The 20,466-nt window shown below is 43.5% G+C and overlaps 1 protein-coding gene across 3 annotated transcripts in view; it reads left to right on the forward strand.

The window, feature by feature from the left end:
* The first annotated feature begins 1,228 nt into the window (after window positions 1-1,228).
* The window catches only part of SRCAP (Snf2 related CREBBP activator protein), a 46,410-nt gene continuing 27,172 nt past the window's right edge, over window positions 1,229-20,466 (forward strand). The window contains exons 1-20 of one of the 3 annotated variants that reach the window (XM_070727838.1): window positions 1,229-1,528; window positions 6,088-6,161; window positions 8,641-8,888; window positions 9,130-9,372; window positions 9,510-9,695; window positions 10,027-10,167; window positions 11,968-12,184; window positions 12,375-12,661; window positions 13,179-13,269; window positions 13,376-13,465; window positions 14,016-14,156; window positions 14,600-14,847; window positions 14,925-15,102; window positions 16,772-16,908; window positions 17,364-17,533; window positions 17,624-17,816; window positions 17,942-18,078; window positions 18,982-19,168; window positions 19,329-19,498; window positions 19,887-20,233. In XM_070727838.1, coding sequence (XP_070583939.1) covers window positions 8,829-8,888; window positions 9,130-9,372; window positions 9,510-9,695; window positions 10,027-10,167; window positions 11,968-12,184; window positions 12,375-12,661; window positions 13,179-13,269; window positions 13,376-13,465; window positions 14,016-14,156; window positions 14,600-14,847; window positions 14,925-15,102; window positions 16,772-16,908; window positions 17,364-17,533; window positions 17,624-17,816; window positions 17,942-18,078; window positions 18,982-19,168; window positions 19,329-19,498; window positions 19,887-20,233 — 3,223 coding nt within the window. In that variant the 5' untranslated portion in view covers window positions 1,229-1,528; window positions 6,088-6,161; window positions 8,641-8,828. The other 2 variants (XM_070727837.1, XM_070727836.1) reach the window with 2 other exon arrangements.

Here is a 20,466-nt window from a genome sequence, read left to right on the forward strand (position 1 = left end):
ATTAAAATGGTGCTCTATCTATAATGTGGAAATATTTTCTTGATTAAACGTGCATTGGTTTTTGCAGAATTCAGGTAGTCCTTGACCTACGACCTCTTTCAGCCAACAATTGCTTTTGCTAAAAGAGACATTTATTAAGTGAGTTTTGCCCCCATTTTACAACCGTTGTTGCCACAGTGGTTAAAAGAATCATGGCAGTTGATAAATTAGTAACCTGGTTGCTAAATGAATATAACTTCCCATTGACTTTGTTCCTCAGGTGGCAAAAGAGCACATGACCTTGAGACACAGCAATAGTAGTAAGTATGAATCAATTGATTACATGATCCAGGATTATGAAGGTAACTATGAAAAATGATCATATGCCACTTTCTCAGCATTGTTGTAACTTTGAACAGTCACTAAATAAGCTGTTATAAGTAGAGGGCGAGCTGTATTTAAAGTCCACCCTGAGAATTTGTTATGAGGAAATATTTCAAGTTCTTGGCAGTTTTATAGTCCTTCATGCTGATAGTCAGCCCTCCCCCCTTTTTATTGCTTCTTGTTGTTTTTTTGCCCTAATCAAACGAACACGTTCCCTTTTGGTAGGTTCAAGCGTTGTTAACATTTTGTACCGTTTTGACAACTTAAATAAGCTATTCCTGTCAAAATAGATGCGCTCCAAAGCTTTTGCTATTTGAAAAATATTTGCAAGCTGCCCATAAATATATATATTTAAAGTAAAATAGGATTTTATTTCCAATTGACAATCGTACAGTAAAGGACATGGATAGGTGTGTATGTGAAGACCTGTATATACATAAGCACAGACATAAGGAAAATTTGAATGGTCGCGCCAGCCCGCTGAATAGAGGCGCCCTGGTTAGATTTCATGCTTCCAGGGGGAGGGGGAGCGAGGGACGGACGGACAGAAGGGAGCGACTTCAACTCCCAGCATTCCTGGGAACTACGTTTCCCAAAATGCTCTTCGCTCACAATGGCCTTTCCTTTCCCCCGCGGAATGAGCCACCCGCGACCTGTTCTTGAATTTGATCGTTATAGAAAGCTTCGCCTTTCGCAAAGCGCTTGCCGCAGCCTTTCGCGGGGGTTTTCGTCAATACGCTCTACAGTATATGAATCAAGTTTTACTACCCCCCCCCCCCGTACCGCTCCGTCTTCCCTTCGCGTAGCTCGAATTCTCGCGAGACTTCTATGCCGAGGCCGGCGGGCGGAGGGAGCAGTGGGAGGAGGGAGGGGGTTGGCCCTGGCATTTGGTGGTGGCGGCCGCCATTTTGCCACGGCGGGTCGGGTCTGCCTCGGCAGGGCCTGGTTAGGGATTCACAGCCGAGTGGTAAGGGTCAGCGACGTGCCGAGCAACACCGGCGGAGGCCGCGCACAGGAAAAAGCCGACCGGCAGCTACTTAGGAGCCGCGGATGGCGGCAGATTCTATCCGACCGAGGCGGCGGCGCTGGGGCTGAGGTGGCGGCAGGAGGAGGCGGGGCAGGAGGCACCTCCCCTCCCTCCTCTCTCCTCCCCCCTCCCACCCAGGTAAGATGGCGGACCGGCCGGGTCTCTACTCCTTTTGCTCACACCCACCTCTGTGGAGCGGTGAGAGGCTCTGCGTCGAGTCGGAAGGGAAAAGTGAGGAAACTAAACAAGCGCGTCCGTGTGACCCCCCTCTTCCACCCTCACCTCCCTCCTCCCCGAATTCCCCTCCTGGTTATTTCCCCCCTACCTCTAGAGGGCGCGGCAGCGGAAGGAGCGGGAGGCCAATTAGAGAGCGCACGCGCTTCTTCAGCCAACGGCCGCGGCCGATGCCGGCCTATTATTACTTAAGGCCGTCGCCGTTCTCTCTCTCGCTCCTTCCCGCCCCTCCCTCCCTCGGCTGCTTCGTCGGCTTGGCGCGCGTCGCGGACCCGGACGAACAGCTAACCAACCAACGGTTGCAGTTTACTCTGTGCGTGGGGGAGGGAGGGAGGGGGGAAGGGGCAGGTGGGGATTCTTGAGGGGGAAGGGGCTCGGGAGGGTCGGGGGGCGCGTGGGTGGGTGGGAGGTTTTTGAGGCGGCGGGAGGGGGGTCAAGGGGGAGGGAAGTGGGCGGGGATAAGGGGGACAAAGGGTTAAAGGGAAGGGGGAAGGGAGGGAGGGAGCGAACGGCGCCGAACTTAGGCTGAAGAAAGAAAGGAAAGAAAGAAAAGTGTCCCCGGGCCATGTTCGGAAACCGCTATTACAACCCCGGGTGTTCAGGGAAGGTGGTCAGAGAGGAGAGGGAGTGCAGGTTTGGAGAACTTCAGGGTTTTTTCCCCCCCTCCCCCAGGCCAGAGTGATTGCAAAGGTGTCTCAAGGCGTTGCGGGGTGGGGGTGGGCGGAGGTTTAAGTGCACTGAAGAGTGAGGTAGCTTGGGATAAACAGTTGAATAAAAGGCCTGGGCTGGAGCAGATAAACTCTTATTTACTTGCATGTCATCAATTCGAGTGGAAGGGCTTGTAAGAAGCTGAGGTAACTAAAGAGAGAAGGAGAAGAGTGAAACATGGAGTCAGAGGAAGAACATAAAAAAGACCAACCTGATAGTGCTGGAAATGAAGGGCTGGATCAAGAGTCCATGGTTGGGAGAAATGAAGTGGATGAGGGGGCAGAACCCGTACCTCCAGAGGCAGTTGACTTAGAAGGGCAGGATCAGGAAATTTTGGGGGATGAGGGTGAATTAATTCAAAGAAGAGTTAATGAAGGAGAAGTGGTGTCAGGTGAGGACCAAAATTACACTGAGGGAATGGTAGAACCAGAGTCTGAGGAAGTAAAAATGGGGGGGAAATCAAGTCTCGGGGAGCTGAAAAGTAATGCAGAATCTGAGGAATTGGGAGGAGTAGATCAGAATGGGATAGATCAGGGGAAGATAAAGGAGCAAGAAGAAAGCAGGATTGTTGAAGATAAAATTCTAGAAATGGATGAAGAAGTTGATTTGGCAAATCAGGATCAGAAGGAGAAAGAAGTTCGTGCAGATACTGAAGGAAAGGCTGATAGGGAAGACATAGCATTGGAGACAGCTGAAGTATTAGCTTTAGACCAGAAGGACTCAGAGGGAGGGACTGAAAAAGAGATTTTAATTGAAGGTGAAACAGAGACATTAGTAGAAACCAAGGAGGCATTGGAAAATCTCCAGGAACCTGGAGAAATGGCTGACAAAGAAGCCAAGCTGTTAGAAGCAAATCAAGTACATCTTGAAGAGGCTGGGAAAGCACTAGAGATGGAGGTTGATCAGCTGGAGGTAGAAGCTGGAGCTGAAAAGAAAGATTCTGCAGCAACACTGGATCAAACAAAGGATAAGAAGTTAATTGAGGGAAGTCAGGGAGAAAGTGAGCAACCAGTGGGAGAACAAAAAGTAAGTGCTGTGACATTACAAGTGGTTGAAGCTGAAGCAGAATATTTGCAAGAATCAAGTGAGATTGAAGAGGAGGATATCCCACCATATGTAAAGGCAGAGGAGGCTAGAATTGGGAAAATAACTACAGAAGTGATTATACCAGTTGAAGATAAAATTGAGGATTTGGTGGAGACAAGTGAAGTGATGGGTGAGAAAAATTTAGTCACCATGGAAGCAGAGAAGGGGGCTGTAGCAGTAGTTGAAGTTGAAGTTAAGGATGAAAATTTGGTGGACATTAGTAAAACACAGATGAGAGAGGAGGACATGGCACTAAGGGTAAAATCAGAGACTATGGAAGAATTTATTGCAGAGAAAGAGGTAGGAGAAGTAACAGAAGCACCAGAGAGAATACAGGAAGAAATGCCTCTGACAGAAATAGAAGAAATACCTCTGCAAATTCAGGATGAGAGAAGTAAAGAAAAGACTGAATCAGAAATGATTGAAGAGAAAGGTGAAGATTTGATACAACCAGAACAAATGGCAGAAGAGCAAGTAGAAGAGAGGGAAGGCGAACAATTGGCTTCAGCTGGCATGATTGATAAAGAAGAAACTGGAGAATTAGAGATGGCATTAACAATTAATCAGATTGAAATGATGACAAGCCTGAGACTATCTCAGGAAAAGGCAGAGATTGCTGTCATAGATGCTGCGGAGGGTAAATTACCATCCCAAGAAAAGATTTTAGTCTGGAGTCCAGAATTGGAAAGACCAACTCAAGAGACAGAAAGGGTGGCCTCCAGAGAATATCCAGGGATATCCAGATCATATAAGCAAGAAGATAAACTAAGCCGCGAACTTATTGCAGAATTGGTAAAAATTGGGCAGGAAAGAGATTTAAATTTAGGTCAACTAGGATTATTAGAAAGAAAGATAAGGCTCACTGAAGTATTAGATAAATTGGGTGAAGAACAAAGTCACAAAGTGAAAGGTAAAATAATTATAGGCTTGGCAGGGCTAAGACAAGGACCAATTAAAGTAACACCGCATAGGACTATTCGGTCAGCAGGAGGCTATGATGGAGTGTTGGCACATGTAGTTCCAGGATTAACTGTCACTGGTTTAAGGAAGCCTGCTGGAAAGAGACTAACAAAACAATATCCTAGGCAGATGGACAAGAGGATATTAGAACAAAGGGAGACGCGATCAGCTGAACAGGGGCGTTTTGGAGTAGGCACAAGATCACATCATAAAGCAATGGTCTTCATGGGTTACCGACTTGGACGGGAAGGAATGTCTTGTTTGTCAGAGGCAGAGAAGAAAATTCAACGGCCTGAGTTAGAGGAGATTGGGAAAAAGCCTGCAATAGAACAGGTAGAGCTACCCTGGCAGGAACAGGAAATGATGAAGGAAAAGATACGAGAGATTAGTGCCAAAGAAGTACAATGGCATCAATTAAAGCAACTGCCAACAGCATGGCTTGGTAGGCCATTGACAAGAGATTATAAAGCTGCACAAGAAAGTTCTGGATGGACTGCAGGCATAGGGCCAGGACATGGACGTATTTCAAAGTCACTTCGGGAAGAAATAAAAGAAAGAATTGACTTGATGGTGATGGGTGAGAGGGTAACAAAATCGGCAGCACGGAGGCTTGATCCATTAAATTTGGGGATGAGAAGAAGGATGTTTCAGCTTACAGGCAAGTCTACCAATGTGCATTGGTTAAATGAGATCTTGAGTCCAAGACCACCAGGTTCTAGAGTGGTGGTAACAGATCACAAGGTTCCTGAGGAAGTCCGTCCTAGCCTGACGACTGAACGGCAAAGTCCTGGTTTGTTTACAAGGAAAAAAGAACTAAAAGATTGGAGGGATGGAGTGATGGGAATAGCAATCAGGAGATACAATGCAATGCGACTCGCTATGTGGGGCGAAGGCCCAATTGGTTTGCACATAAAAGGGAGGAAGTTATCTGAGGAACCATATAGTCCTGCAACTGGCTCCCGTAAGGTGAGTTCCATTTTGGGACAGGTTGAAAGAAGAGTGTTAACAATGGCACAGCAGGTAACAAATGAGAGAGTACCAGGTTTGCAAGTGGGTGGACAAAGTCTGGCTGAATTACTGAAGCAGGATATGGAGTTAGCAAGGTCAAAGAAAGGTCAGAAATTTTCAAGGTAACTGGTGAAAGAAATTATGCAGTTTGTTTAGGGATACTGAGTTGTTTTAAGTATTAGGGGAAAAGCAGAGAATGCATAGGAAATGGTGCAGTTTAAGAGCAAGCTTCAGGTTGAGAGGATTTATATATTTGTCAAAGAAATAGAGAAAGATGAAAGGTCAAGATCATGATATAAGTAACAGAGTATTACACTTCAGGAACAAAGGGAATGGAATGAGAATAAAAATTGACCTTGAGAAAATTGGTAATTTTGATCATCTGGGACTAATGACTAAGTGGATGCTAACTAAAATCTTTCAAAAAGGAAGAAAATTGTCTGTGGAACATTTAGTAGCATCTCAAACAGGTTCTTGCCTTTTCACATAGGCTTGGATTTGGTAGCTGGTGCTTACATTAAACGTCTCCATCATAACCTGTAGCCAAGCTATTCCTGTGCTGTCTGCATTATAGTCATGGAGAAACAGGATAGCCTTTTGCTTCAAAGAGAATTAAAAAATAGAAAGCAAAGCTCAAGCAAAATGAATAAATGTTTGTAAAACATAGCGTTCTCCGCCCTGGATTGACCTTTTCTTTTCAGGAGTAGTCTTCCCCTGGAAAGCGAAACCCTGGAAGTACAGTCTGAAAAGCAAGTGGAATTCTCAGCTCAAACAGGTACAGTTGAATTTTATTTGTTTATGTGTGTCTGTGTGTATAATAAACATGGAAACAGTATTTGTATAAACATTCTAAGGAAGTACTTACCATATCTTCCTAAAAATAAAGTTGGATGCAGTTTTTCTGTTTTTCATACAGGATAAGTCCTCAATTTATAGCTGATCACTTAATGACCATTGAAAGTTATGACATCCCCTCCAAAAAAGTACGAACCACATTCAAATTTCTGATGGCCACCCTCCCTCTTTCTATTGTCACATGATTGCTGCTTGAGTGCCTAGTAAGGAGCTCACATTTACAATTGTTTGCAATGTCCTACAGACATGATTGCTAGTTTCAACGTTTTTGCAGGAAACCAATATAATTTCTGACCAAAAAAAGTCCTTTACAGACAATAGGATTGCTTTATAACTGCTGAGATTGCTTAAACCTTGCAAAAATATTATGAAATCAAGTTGCTCATGTGGGTCCCGCAAAATTGTAATACGACGTATGACAAATTCAGAGCTCCATTACAGTTGTAAATTGAGGGCTATGTGTATTAGATTTTGTTTGCTGTAATATGCAGAAGAGTATACTAGAAACTATTGCAGTCAAAATGTAGGAATATATTTGATCTTAATTAACATACACTTTGACATATTGTAAGTACCCTGAAGTTTGAAGGTGTATATTTCCTCATAATGGGGAAACAGACAATTTCTGTGGAAATTTCTATTGGAAAAAAGATACCAATTTTAATATGCGATCAAAATTCTCTTTTTGTGTTTCATTATATTGCGGTTACATTTCAAATAACAACATATAAGCAGTTCTCAACTGATGACCATTTAACAACTATTCAAAGTTATCGCAGTGGTGAAAAAAGTAATTTATGACAAGTCCTCATACTTGCAACCACGTCATATGATTGTCATTTGCAACCATCTTCCCAGTGTGCTTCCAAGAGGCACAATGAGGAATGCTGGATTGGTTAACAACTGTGGCCAAAAAGGTTGTAAAATCAGGTGCAGTTCACTTAATGACTATATTACCCTATTTTTCAGAGTATAAGATGCACCTTAGTTTTTGGGGAGGAAAATGGGGAAAAGAATCTGCTTTCCAGGTATTCATCTGGCTAGCGACCTTAGTCAGATCAGCATTAACACATTATTTTATTCCCTGGTTAAGAGCTTAATTTTTTTTTATTCTGAGAGAGTTACAATGAAAGAGCTTGCAAGCCAGTAAGAGCTGGGAACATCATTAGCACCTGGAAAGAAACAGTCTGAACAAGTAGAGTACTGTAATGGGAAAAATCCTGCAAAGACTTAGGGCTTGGAAAACATTCTTCTTTGTAGTGAGTAACAATGAAAGAGCTTGCAAGTGGGTAAGAGCTAGGAACAGCTGGAAAGAAACATTTGGAGCAAGTTAGACCAATGGGGGAAAACCTGCAAAGACTTAGGCTTGGAAAACATTATTGGCAGAGAGTGACAGTGAAAGAGCTTGGGTACATTAATAGCACCTGGCTAGGGCTGGAAAGAAATATCTGCAGCAAGTAAAGCAATGAAAAAACCCCATACAAAGTAAGGGTTTGGGAAACGTTCTTCAAAGAGAGTAACAATGAAAGAGCTTGGGTACCTTGTTAGCACCTGGTTAGGGCTGGAAAGAAACATTTGGAGCTAATAGAGAATGGGGAAAAAGTCAAAGATAGGGTTTGGAATACATTCTTGGCAGACAGTAACAATGAAAAAGTTTGCAAGCTGGTAAGAGCTGGGAACATTGTTAGCACCTGGTTAGGGCTGCAAAGACTTACGGCTTGGAAAACTTTGTTCGCCAAGAGAAACAATGAAAGAGCCTGCAAGGTAAGAGCTGGGAAAGAACTTTAGCAGCTAGTTAGGGATGAGGGGGGAGCTACATTCATAGTATAAGATGAACCCTAATTATCAGCCTCTTTTAGGGAGGAAAATACGCTGCTTAGCAACAGGAGTTCTGGTCACAGTTGTCACAAGTCAAGAACTACATATATTCTATTGTTTTGCAAAGATAGAGAGATGAGAAAGTGGTGAGCTATAAAACAAAACGTATTACAATTTTCATGGTATGCAACAACATAGTAATAATAAGCATTGATTTTGAAGCAGTCATATGTTCAGAGAGCTATGCAGGCAGCCGAAATAATTTTTTTAAAAATACAGATTTTTAAATTCTTCTGTTTATAAAAACTGAAAGAGAAGTACCAATGTATTTTGGGAGAAAAACTTTCTCAAATTTTAGTATAATTCCCAAACAATGAAGTTGACCTTACAGAGAGAGTGCATTCCCCTTTCAAGACCTTTTCCTCTTTAATTTTCCAATTACTATATTAAATGCTATTTAGCAGAAGTCAAATTGTTTTGTCTTCACTGGTTAATTGTACTTTTTTCAAGAAACCTTTCTGGTATGTGCATCAGGTTTGAAAGATTGTTAAATGCTGATTTCTGTTCATGAATTTCTTCAGCTAATTCTGAGTCAGGCAGTCCCGAGCGCAGGCTGGGCTGCCAAGGAACCCAGGAGCTGGACGGCTCGTCCCAGTGGCTGGCTGACCAGAATGAGGCCGGTTTGCAGCATGCACTTGAACAGGACGCCAGCACTACAACCACAACTGAAACTGTTGGAACAAGAGGCAAAGACCAAGAGCGAATTAAAATGCAGACCAATCCTCCACAACAACAACACCACATGCTGCACGCACAGATAGAGTTGGAGGTGAGAAACACTCATGTGCAAATCTCTCTGGATTAGCCAAATCTGTTTATGGATTTTCAGTGTTGTTAAAATAATGTGAGATACATTGCAGGGAGCAGCTTTGTGACAAACCAAAGGAAGTTCTTCTCTGAGACTTCACTAAACTTATTTCTAGAGTTAACTATATTTTAATGATTGAAGGCACTGTAATAATCCTTGCTGTTGATTTCTCCTTCCTCCCATATTACATTACGTGCTTCAGACTACATCAGATAAAATGACAGGCAGCAACCCAGTGTCTCCAGCCTCTTCAGGTTCACCTGACTCAAGTGGGAGCATCTCACCATCACATCTCACCCACGACTCCTCTTTGGACAGTCACCTAGGTTTTGATGGTCCCAGGTTGCAGAACAGAACCCCAGTATCATCTGGGATATATATCTCCCCTGATCCTGCGAGCATGTGGGACAAGACCCACGCAGAGATTGCAGAGCAGGCAAAGCATGTAAGTTCTTGTCCAAATCATTGGGCCATTTTAGTCATCTTTCTGTTAGGCAGCTACAATCTTAAGATAGTAAGAGTAGCCCGGAGCCTTTCCGGAAGTATGTGAACAAACTATCTGATTTGGATATTCTTTTTTAGGAAGCAGAAATTGAGAATCGCATTGCAGAAATGAAAAAGGAAGGATTCTGGTCTATGAAAAGGCTTTCAAAGGTGCCTGAGCCAGTTAGGCCCAAAGTGCACTGGGATTATCTTTGTGAGGAAATGCAGTGGCTCTCTGCTGACTTCACTCAAGAACGTCGCTGGAAGAGGGGTGTTGCCAGGAAGGTGGGTTCTCCAGACTTTTTCACGTGGTTTGCATCCATTTATTCATCCATCCCCAACTTTTTAGAAGTAAATACCATGTAATGTAATGCTTCTTAACTGTTGCATGGCTGCTGTGGGATTTCTGGCATTTTGTATAATCTAGCAGCTAAGTGACATAATTGGTGCTATTTCAACTGGGTACTGCAATGTATGGCTATAAGATTTCCCTCCACAAAACTTCCAGCAAATTAATCTTTCCTAAAATCTGATCTAGGATAAGATGGAAAACATGGCCACGTATGGTGGATTTTGGTCATTTGGACCTGCTGTCTTTCTCCTCTGTGGCATACAGGTTGTGCGAATGGTGATCAGACATCACGAGGAACAGAAGCAGAAAGAAGAAAGAGCCAAACGTGAGGAGCAAGCCAAGTTGCGCCGCATTGCTTCTTCCATTGCCAAAGAGGTCAAGCAGTTCTGGAGCAATGTTGAGAAGGTGTGTGAAACCATTGTCCAGTGTGTGTGCATCTTAATAGCCTAAATACATAGGAAAGTCCATGCCAGCCCATTGTCATATTAAATTTATTCTTATTTTATGTGTTTAATCAACAGTGTTAAAATATATGCATAAAATATTTGATCCTTTATTCCTTTATTTCATCCAAGGGCATGGGGTGAGGTATCATCAATATGCTGATGATACCCAGTTGTACATCTCCACCCCATGTCCAGTCAACGAAGCAGTGGAAGTGATGTGCCGGTGCCTGGAGGCTGTTGGGGCCTGGATGGGTGTCAACAAACTCAAACTCAACCCAGACAAGACGGAGTGGCTGTGGGTTTTGCCTCCCAAGGACAATTCTATCTGTCCGTCCATTACCCTGGGGGGGGAATTATTGACCCCCTCAGAGAGGGTCTGCAACTTGGGCGTCCTCCTCGATCCACAGCTCTCATTAGAGAAACATCTTTCAGCTGTGGCGAGGGGGGCGTTTGCCCAGGTTCGCCTGGTGCGACAGTTGCGGCCCTATTTGGACCGGGAGTCATTGCTCACAGTCACTCATGCCCTCATCACCTCGAGGCTCGACTACTGTAACGCTCTCTACATGGGGCTACCTTTGAAAAGTGTTCGGAAACTTCAGATCATGCAGAATGCAGCTGCGAGAGCAATTATGGGCGTCTCTAAGTATGCCCATATCACTCCAACACTCCGCAGTCTGCATTGGTTGCCGATCAGTTTCCGGTCACAATTCAAAGTGTTGGTTATGACCTATAAAGCCCTTCATGGCACCGGACCAGAATATCTTCGGGACCGCCTCCTGCCGCACGAATCCCAGCGACCGGTTAGGTCCCATAGAGTCGGCCTTCTCCGGGTCCCGTCGACCAAACAATGCCGTCTGGCGGGACCCAGGGGAAGAGCCTTCTCTGTGGGGGCCCCGACCCTCTGGAACCAGCTCCCCCCTGAGATTAGGATTGCCCCCACCCTCCCTGCCTTTCGTAAACTCCTTAAGACCCACCTCTGCCGTCAGGCATGGGGGAACTAAACATCTCCCCCTTGCCCATGTTGTTTTGCCATTGATTGATTGACTGTGTGTCTGTTTTTATATACATTGGGATTGTTTTATAAATTTATTAATTTTAAACTGTAATTAGATTGGTGGGCATTGCATTTGTTATTATGTACTGTTTTATTGTTGTTGTGAGCCGCCCCGAGTTTGCGGAGAGGGGCGGCATATAAATCCAATAAATCTAATCTAATCTAATCTTAGTGTTACTTTTGCTTATTATTATAGCTATATCCCACCATCCCTCCAAAAACTCCATGCAGTGCATGTAGGGATTTCTCCTCATTTTTATCCCCGACCAACTCCATATGAGACAGGCTGAATTGGGGGACAGCCACTCAGTAAGTTCCCATTATTCAATAGGTTTATAGTCTCAGTCCAAGTTCAAAACCACACTGATCTACTGTTATATATCTGGAGATGTTGTCCTAAGGTTATTGGATTCATTTTTATTTTTAAAAATCTAATTAATATAATAACAATTCTGGAAGGGATCTTCTAGGTCTTCTAGTCCTATCCCCTGCTTGAAGACCTTATAAGATTCTGGACAAATGGCTATCTCTTATTAGCAAAACACTTTTGAACTGTGAGAAAAAAATCAAGACTGTTTTTGTATTCTCATGGTTGCAGAGGATAGGATGGCTGCTATTATACCTAATAATATTCTGCTGAAGATGCAGATTGGTCTGCACAAGATGGGAAGCGTATAAACTTAATAAATAAATAAATTTGTGCAGGTTGTGCAATTCAAGCAGCAGTCACGTCTGGAGGAAAAGCGGAAAAAAGCACTGGATCTGCAGTTGGATTTTATAGTGGGCCAGACAGAGAAATATTCGGACTTGCTATCCCAAAGCCTCAATGAGACTCTTCCAGTTCCCAGCAAAACCAGTGGCTCCCATGCTGGCTCTACTGCTTCTAGTCCAGCTCCTCCTGCTCAGCTCATGGAAGATGAAGGTCAGTTCTTTGAGTTTGCCAATTCCTGACCCGCTTAATATGGCTTCTATCTCAAACCACAACCTTCCCATTTAAATTTTTTTGCTTCCCAGGGATGGGGTGTGGGATTTTAATGACCATTCTTGATCCCCAAATTAGAGTTGGTTTTGTGATTGGAAAGGCATTGCAGTTCATCCTTTTTCTCTGGCAGATGGGGATTTCCAACCCCATGAAGAATCGGATGACGAGGAGACAATTGAAGTTGAGGAAAAACAGGAAGGGAATGATTCAGAAACACAGATGCGGGAGATTGAGCTGCTAAAGCAGGAAAGTGAGCTGCCCTTAGAGGAGCTACTCCAGACATTGCCACCCCAATTCTTAGAAAATTCCTTCAGTGTATCTCCTTCTGCCTCCAGTTCTGATAATGATGCGGAAGAAGAGGGTGAGAGTGAAGAGGAAGATGATCACGAGGAAAGTCAGACCTCTGAGAAACTTAAGGTATCCTTCAAGTCAAATCTTGAGCTGGGGAAGTAAGGCGCTTTGTATTTATAGGCTTTGATTAAAAGAATCCAACCTCTCATTTTTTAAAATCATACTGCACCCTGCTGGCACAGTAGTGAGAATGCAGTATTGCCAGCTAATTCTGATGATTGCCAGCAGTTTGATTCTCACCGGCTCAGGGTTAACTCAGCCTTCCATCTTTCCGAGGTTGGTAAAATTAAAATTGCTCCATCCTTCCAAAGTTGGTAAAACCCAGATTCCAGGGAGCAATGTGCTGACTCTCTAAACTCTTTAGAGATGGTTGTAAAACAGTAAATAATTCTAAAGTGCTATTGCTATTTAATTGGTATTGATATTTGTCATGAAGCAACAATTACTTATGCAACTTAAAATAAAAGTTTTTTTTAAAAAATCAAGATCTCTTTAAATTTTAATATTCTGTCCTACTGTCATATGCCCATGTGCAATGGAGAGCTTCCTGTCTATCTCTTGAATCCTACTCCCTTCTACTCAGCAGGAGAAACCTAAACCTGTCACTCAGAGGAATAAGAAACCTTGGAAACCTGATGAAGAAGATGAGGAGTTTACGGCCAATGAAGAAGAAGGTAAGCATGCTATTTGGGGTCGTGTGTTGACTGAATGTACTGTAATGAGAATTGGGATGAGGTTAGGATTATAATCCAGTAACATAGGTAATCCTTTCTCTCCCAGCTGAAGATGAAGAGGAAACGATAGATGCTGAAGAAAAGCTGGAAGGAAATATAGATCACAGCAAAGAATTGGATGATCTGGCCACGGAAGGTTCGAACAGAGATTGTAGCTTGGGATAGCAAATGGGGATTAGGAGTTGAATATCATGATCCTTCAGGACAATAATTAGTGAATTGTGTTTCTGAATGTTTGCTGGACCTATGAACCATAATTCCTAGAATTTATTGAAGCAACAAGGGTCAGATTAAGCACCAATACAATACTGTATGTCTTGGGATATTACTACTTCCACAAAAAAAGTGTTGTCACAAACGTTAACTTTATTGAGTTGACTTTCCCCCCCTTTTATCTATTTTTGGAAACAAGAGGGAAATGACTTTACTGACTAAAGTTTAGAAATTGGCTAACTTTAACAAATGGTAGGGGGTATCAAAGGAACAGGAAACCTGAATCTACTAAATTAGAGTTTGGTAGGGTGAAGACACAGCCTCTAGTTGTGGTTGATACATCATTTCAAAGCTTTCCCTCTTCAGAAAGGGAAGATAACTTCAATATAAGTAAAGCAGCAGACGAAGTCAGAGAAATCAAACTCCTTTAGGTTCCATTGGCCCTAACACAAGTTTTCTTTCGGACTTCATAGGTGCAATGCCCATAGAGGAGTTGCTTGAGAAGTACTCTGATGCTTATGCTTCAGACTTTGAAGTGGAAGCATCAGACACTTCATCGGAGGCATTGGAGTACGAGGAGGAATCAGAGGAGGAGAACAGCAGTAGCCACTCAGGTATGGAAGGAACGGAGCCGTAAATACATGGCTATACTGATTCCTATATTTCGGGGTTGAACAATGGATAGCACCTTGCTATAATCAATGCTTGTTAGAATTGAAGTTGTACATTTTGGTGGGAAATATTTTGCCATCCTATTATAAGTGAAATGTTTTTGCATGATATCAAAGCTGAATGGATTTTTGAACTGTTTGGACATTTCAATCTATTTCTCCAAATTGATACCTTGCAACATTGCTGGTCTAAAAACAATGTATTGGATTCATCTTAATGAAAATCATGAACTGTGATGAGTTATTTCTTACATAGAAAAGCAGTATATAGTTCTAAGCCATTGTAAACTATTGATTGAAAAGTGCTTGGCCCAAGGTCTGAAGCATATTTGGTTAATGGGATTATGTAGTCCTGATGTTGCTGATTTTGCCTCTGGATTCCACAGAAGACGATGAAGAAAGTGAGCAAGAGGAAAGTGAAGTAGAAGATGCACTTGAAGAGGAAAGGAGGGAAGCTTCAGTAACCCAGGAGGAAGATTTTGGCGTTGAGTACCTATTGAAGCAGGATGATGATAAAGGTGGCGAGGTAGACAATGATTCAACTCCAGCCCCAGGGCCAAAAAAAGAGATCACAGACATTGCAGCAGCAGCCGAGAGCTTGCAGCCGAAAGGCTATACCTTGGCAACCACACAGGTGAGTCATTTCTGGGTTCATCCAATTAGACAGGGAGCAAAATAAAACAGACGTTATATTACCATTCTCCCTTGCAGGTTAAGACACCAATCCCCTATTTGTTGCGTGGCACGCTGCGAGAATACCAGCACATTGGCCTCGATTGGCTGGTTACCATGTATGAGAAGAAGCTCAACGGTATCCTGGCTGATGAGATGGGTCTTGGTAAAACCATCCAGACAATTTCCTTGCTGGCGCATCTGGCCTGTGAAAAAGGTGGGCAGATAATTCCAAGAGAGCCCTGATTGTTTGGGCAAGAAGAAAATCAGGGGGCGGAGATGGATTTCACATAAGAAAAAAGTCACAACTATAATGTTATGCTAAGTCATATGGGATACTAATGTCCACTGGCACTTTTGGTAGGATAGAGTAGCTAAGCTAGTTGCTCTGTACCTGCAATTGATCCTTCCCAGTGGCTTAATATATTACAACAACACCATTACAAAGACAGATCTGTAGAATCTAGTGGGACAATCCCTGTAGGTCAAAGCATCCCAGTATCACGATGGTAGTACTTGGTGAAATATAAGCAAACCTCTGCAAAGCAGTACATGAAGTCTACAGCTCCCTCAGCTACTACGACAAAAAGGCTATGGTTGATGGTACCAAAAACTGCCAAGAAATAGGAGATGCTGACAGTTGCCTGTACACAATCAGCCCAATCGTTCTCAGTATACACCCGTCCATCAGGGTGATCAAAGTGAATGGTTCTCCATGCCAAATCCAGTTAAATCCAAACGACATTTATTTTAATCCAGTAAGTCTTGGAGCAATCAGGCATGTGAAATTGGGAGGCCTACAGGTTTCAATGGTCCAGTGAGATTTTGAGATAACTTTCTTGCTATCTCAGGGGAGTGGAATTCTTTTTAAAAATGTTTTACTATGATTTGTTTTGATATATTTATGGTATAAAGATAGTCCTCAACTTTACAACAGTTCATTTAGTGACTGTTTAAAGTTACCATGGCACTGAAAAGGTGATTTATGACAATTTTTCACATATCCACTACATCCCCATATTCACATGATCAAAATTTAGATACATGGCCGCTTTTTGTTTATGATGGTTGAACTGTCCCAGGATCATTTGATAGCCTTTTGTGACCTCCTGACAACAAAAGTCAGTTGGGAAAGCAGATTCATTTAACAACAGTGTCACTGGGGTGATTCTGACTTCCGAACTGTAACTGAAGAACAGAAATGTTGAGCTCAATAATGGTCCTAAGTCGAGGATTCTGTGGGTATGTGTTTATTTTGCTGTATATCACCTGAGGTTATTTCTTGTGAGATGGATGGTCCTGTTTTCTTAGGTAGGTCTTCCTCAGTGGCTCTTTTTAGTGGATGGGGAATTCCCTCTTTAAAAAAGGATGAATGACCACAGTGGCAACGTAGCATGATAGAGTCCTTAGTGGTCCTTAAAAATCAGGGGGGAGAATGAGCTTGGTTTAAATAGTTCCCAAAACCTTATTGGCTTTTTTAGGAGATGAATACATGGGATTAATTCAAAAGAACATTGCTTGGTGGAATTATGACTAACTCAAGTATATGGTATGCTTTGAATTGACTCAAAACCCAGCATGAGTCAAAGTAACCTTAAAATGCTACAAAATTGCTTATAGATACTGAAATGGAACCTAGCACTAATCAGACCCACTGCAGGATTATTCATCTGGCAGCCTGAAAGAGCCCACTTGGACGACCCTTGATAATATAGCTGGGTAGAAGATTCAATATTTTCCCCCCATCTGCTCTGCTTGCGATGGTATTGTCCTCTTTGTGGTACACAGGGGATGTATGGCTGGGGAATTAGGTGAAGGTAAAGATAAAGAACTTTGTCTTTAAAGACATAAACATTTCCAGGTACAATGTTTGTTTTCTCCTGCAGGCAGTTGGGGTCCTCACTTGATCATCGTTCCTACCAGTGTGATGCTCAACTGGGAGATGGAAATCAAGCGCTGGTGCCCAAGTTTCAAGATTTTAACATATTATGGGGCACAGAAGGAGCGTAAGCTGAAGCGACAGGTGAGCGTTTTCATGCACTCGCAGCTGGTTTTGAACCTTCCAAATCTTCAGTTATGCATAAGAAGATTGCCTTTTTCTTTATCACTTTGTGTGCCTAGTGTCTAGCATTGGTAAGGATGCTAAATGTAGGGTAAATAGGAAATGTTCACATTAATGCTGTTTCCTGGTAATTAAAGCTACAAAAATACTTGCAAGGGGTTGGACATTGATATCTGTGCCATCTCAGAACCATGTATCACAGTTCTAGAAACAGCAACCACACTTGATCTTGTGGGTAAGACATGTAGAGAAAGTTATATTACAGTGATGGACTTAAGAACGCACATCCTGCTTTTTAGATCATTGACTTGAGAAGCAATTTTGCTTAAATGTTTCTATAGAAAAAGGGTATAAGGCAGTTAATAAAGAAACTCTCTTACTAGCCCTGTTGTAATTCCTTCACTGTCTCCATTTAGGGTTGGACCAAGCCCAATGCCTTCCATATCTGTATCACCTCCTACAAGTTGGTGCTGCAGGATCACCAGGCCTTTCGACGCAAGAATTGGAAATATCTGATCTTGGATGAAGCTCAGAACATCAAGAACTTCAAATCCCAACGCTGGCAGTCTTTGCTCAACTTCAACAGGTGACGAGCGATGCTGTGTTTTCCTCAGCATTGAATAGAAACACCTTTTGTTCCAGAAGTATTCAAGTTTGTGTCTTGTTTGTGTTCTAGCCAGAGGCGGCTACTGCTGACTGGGACGCCTCTCCAGAACAGCTTAATGGAGTTGTGGTCTCTCATGCACTTTCTGATGCCACACGTTTTCCAGTCACACCGTGAGTTCAAGGAGTGGTTTTCCAACCCCCTGACGGGCATGATTGAAGGCAGTCAGGAGTACAATGAGAATTTAGTCAAAAGACTGCACAAGGTGAGTATGGTGGAAGGAAAGGAGGACCCCTTGCAGGTGACTTTTGACATGGGACAGAGATTGACTTCACCAGATAGGAAAACATCCGGAACAAAACGTGTTCTTCTTTGCCATCATCACAACAGGTGCTGCGTCCCTTCCTCTTGCGAAGAGTAAAAGTGGATGTAGAAAAGCAAATGCCAAAGAAATATGAGCATGTCATCAAATGCCGTCTTTCCAAGCGCCAGCGTTATCTTTATGATGACTTCATGGCCCAGGCTGCGTGAGTATAAAAAGCTAGTTTAGAAGTGACAGAAGAAAAACTTTTTCATACTAGGCTTCTTGGATTTTGTGAGGAAGTGTGGTCCTCGCAGAACAGTTAGACCATATTGGTTTCTCTAGCTTTTGTTTCCAGCCACAGCAATATTTATGATTTTTGAAATAGATTACAGTAATACCTCATGATACGAACTTAATTGGTGCAAGGAGGAGGTTCGTAAGACGAAAGGTTCGTAAGACGAAACATTGTTTCCCATAGGAAACAATGTAAAGTCAATTAATCCGTGCAACAAACCCCCCCCCCCCCCCGCAAAAAAAACGGCTTTCGGCGACTGCTGGGAAGCGGCGCGGGTGTTTTAAAAGGTGACAGCCGGCCTGGGGGACTTCCCAGCACCCCCCCGAACCTGGGTTCGGGGTTCGGGGGGGTGCTGGGAAGCCCCCCAGGCTGGCTGCGACCTTTTAAAACACCCGCGCCGCTTCCCAGCTGTCTCCTGAAGCCGAACGCCAAAGCTGAACTTCCGCGTTCGGCTTCGGGAGACAGCTGGGAAGCCGCACGGCTGTTTTAAAAGGTGACAGCCGGGCTGGGGGGCTTCCCAGCAACCTCCCGAACTGAACCCAGGGTTCAGAAAAATTTTGCCTCTTCTTACGAACTTTGTTCGAGTTACGAACCGGCGTTCGGGAGGCTTCTGGGAAGCCCCGCCGCCCGGCTGTCACCTTTTAAAACAGCCGCGCGGCTTCCCAGCAGTCTCCGAACTCCAGTTCGTAAGAAGAGGCAAAATTTTTCTGAACCCCGGGTTCGTATCACGAGTTGTTCGTAAGACGAGCGGTTCGTATCTTGAGGTACCACTGTATTTTGTTTCTTGACCCCTGCGGGCATAGCTGATTAATGTGACTGTCACCCTTTCAGCACCAAGGAGACGTTGGCCACAGGGCACTTTATGAGTGTCATCAACATCCTGATGCAACTCCGGAAGGTTTGCAATCACCCCAATCTTTTTGACCCGCGCCCGATCCACTCGCCATTTATCACGGAGGGCATCTGCTTCAACACCGCCTCCCTTGTCTTGCATGCTCTGGATTATGACCCTTTCAAGGCAGGTGCCTCTTCTGATCTTTTGGAAGGGTGGAATTACTCCATTTGGGGGAGTATCTAAGTGGACAGGCGAGATGCTTCTTTTGAGACAAGGTGTATGGGATGCAAAACTAGCATAAAGCATCCTGATTTTGTTGCATGTGAATCTTAACCTCTTACAGAATGTGGACTTGGGCATTTTTGATCTGATCAACTTGGAAGGTTCTGTGTCCCGTTACGAAACAGACACATTCCTGCCCAAATGGAAGGTGACAAGGAAAATGATTGAAGAGATTGCTGAGTCTCCAGACCCACCTCCCAGACCCAAGCCAGTCAAAATGAAAGTGAACAGGTACTTGCAATTCTCTTTTCTCAAAAGGCTTCATTGTAACATAGACTTTTCTCTTCAGACATAAATTTGCCACCTCCGAAGGTTTTGGGTTTGCTGACCTAAAGGAATGTTAATATTGGGATTATTTTAGTGGCAATTATGCAGCAGAATAGGTGCTGTTATTTAAGGTGCTGTGCATTCATTATCCTCATTTTGAATTCTGAGTACTACCTTGGCTAGAATAAATATTATTCAATCATCTTGGCTGAGAACTGTCTGATGGGGGGACTATTATATCTCTCCATCTCCGGAACTGTCTCCAACAGACAGTTCTTAGCCATGATTTTTCTTCTTTTAATTGCATAGCAGAAGAAAGGTAATATCCATTGCTCTATGTCATCTCTTTCAGGATGTTACAGCCAATTCCCAAACCAGAAAATAGAACAGTAGTTCTGGTGAACAACCCTCGACCCACAACCCCTCTACAGAGACCGATAACTCCTGTGCTTCCGGAACCATTGACACCTGCTCTAGCTCCTGTACCACACACAGGCCCAGTATTGCCAGGGCCTTTGCAGCCCACCACGCTCCCTGCCTCAGTGTCTCTCCCTGTGCCTATCCCGATGCCTCCTTCATCTGTGACCATGTCAGTACCAGTGCCTCCTTCCAGACCACAGACCCCAACTCTAGTGCCTACTTTGAGCCAGAACAACCCAGCTGCTGCTCTGCTGCAGAGCCAGGCCTCTGTTCCTCAGGGTGAGGTTTGGAATTTTGGGGGGATTGAGGAAAGGGGATGGGATGGGAGGCTGAGCTATGCTGCTTCTTACCTTCACATTTACTTTAAAAGTTGTTTACATGAAATGTATATGCACCTCTTGAGCTTATTTTGAAGTAGAAATAATAGATTTCTCCCCTCCCAAACCTACATGAACATCCATGCATAGTATCAAAACATCTATATTTCTGCCCAAGATACCAAAAATTAGCTC

This window comes from Erythrolamprus reginae, chromosome Z (genome assembly GCF_031021105.1).
Source record: "Erythrolamprus reginae isolate rEryReg1 chromosome Z, rEryReg1.hap1, whole genome shotgun sequence".
Classification (NCBI taxonomy): domain Eukaryota; kingdom Metazoa; phylum Chordata; class Lepidosauria; order Squamata; family Dipsadidae; genus Erythrolamprus; species Erythrolamprus reginae.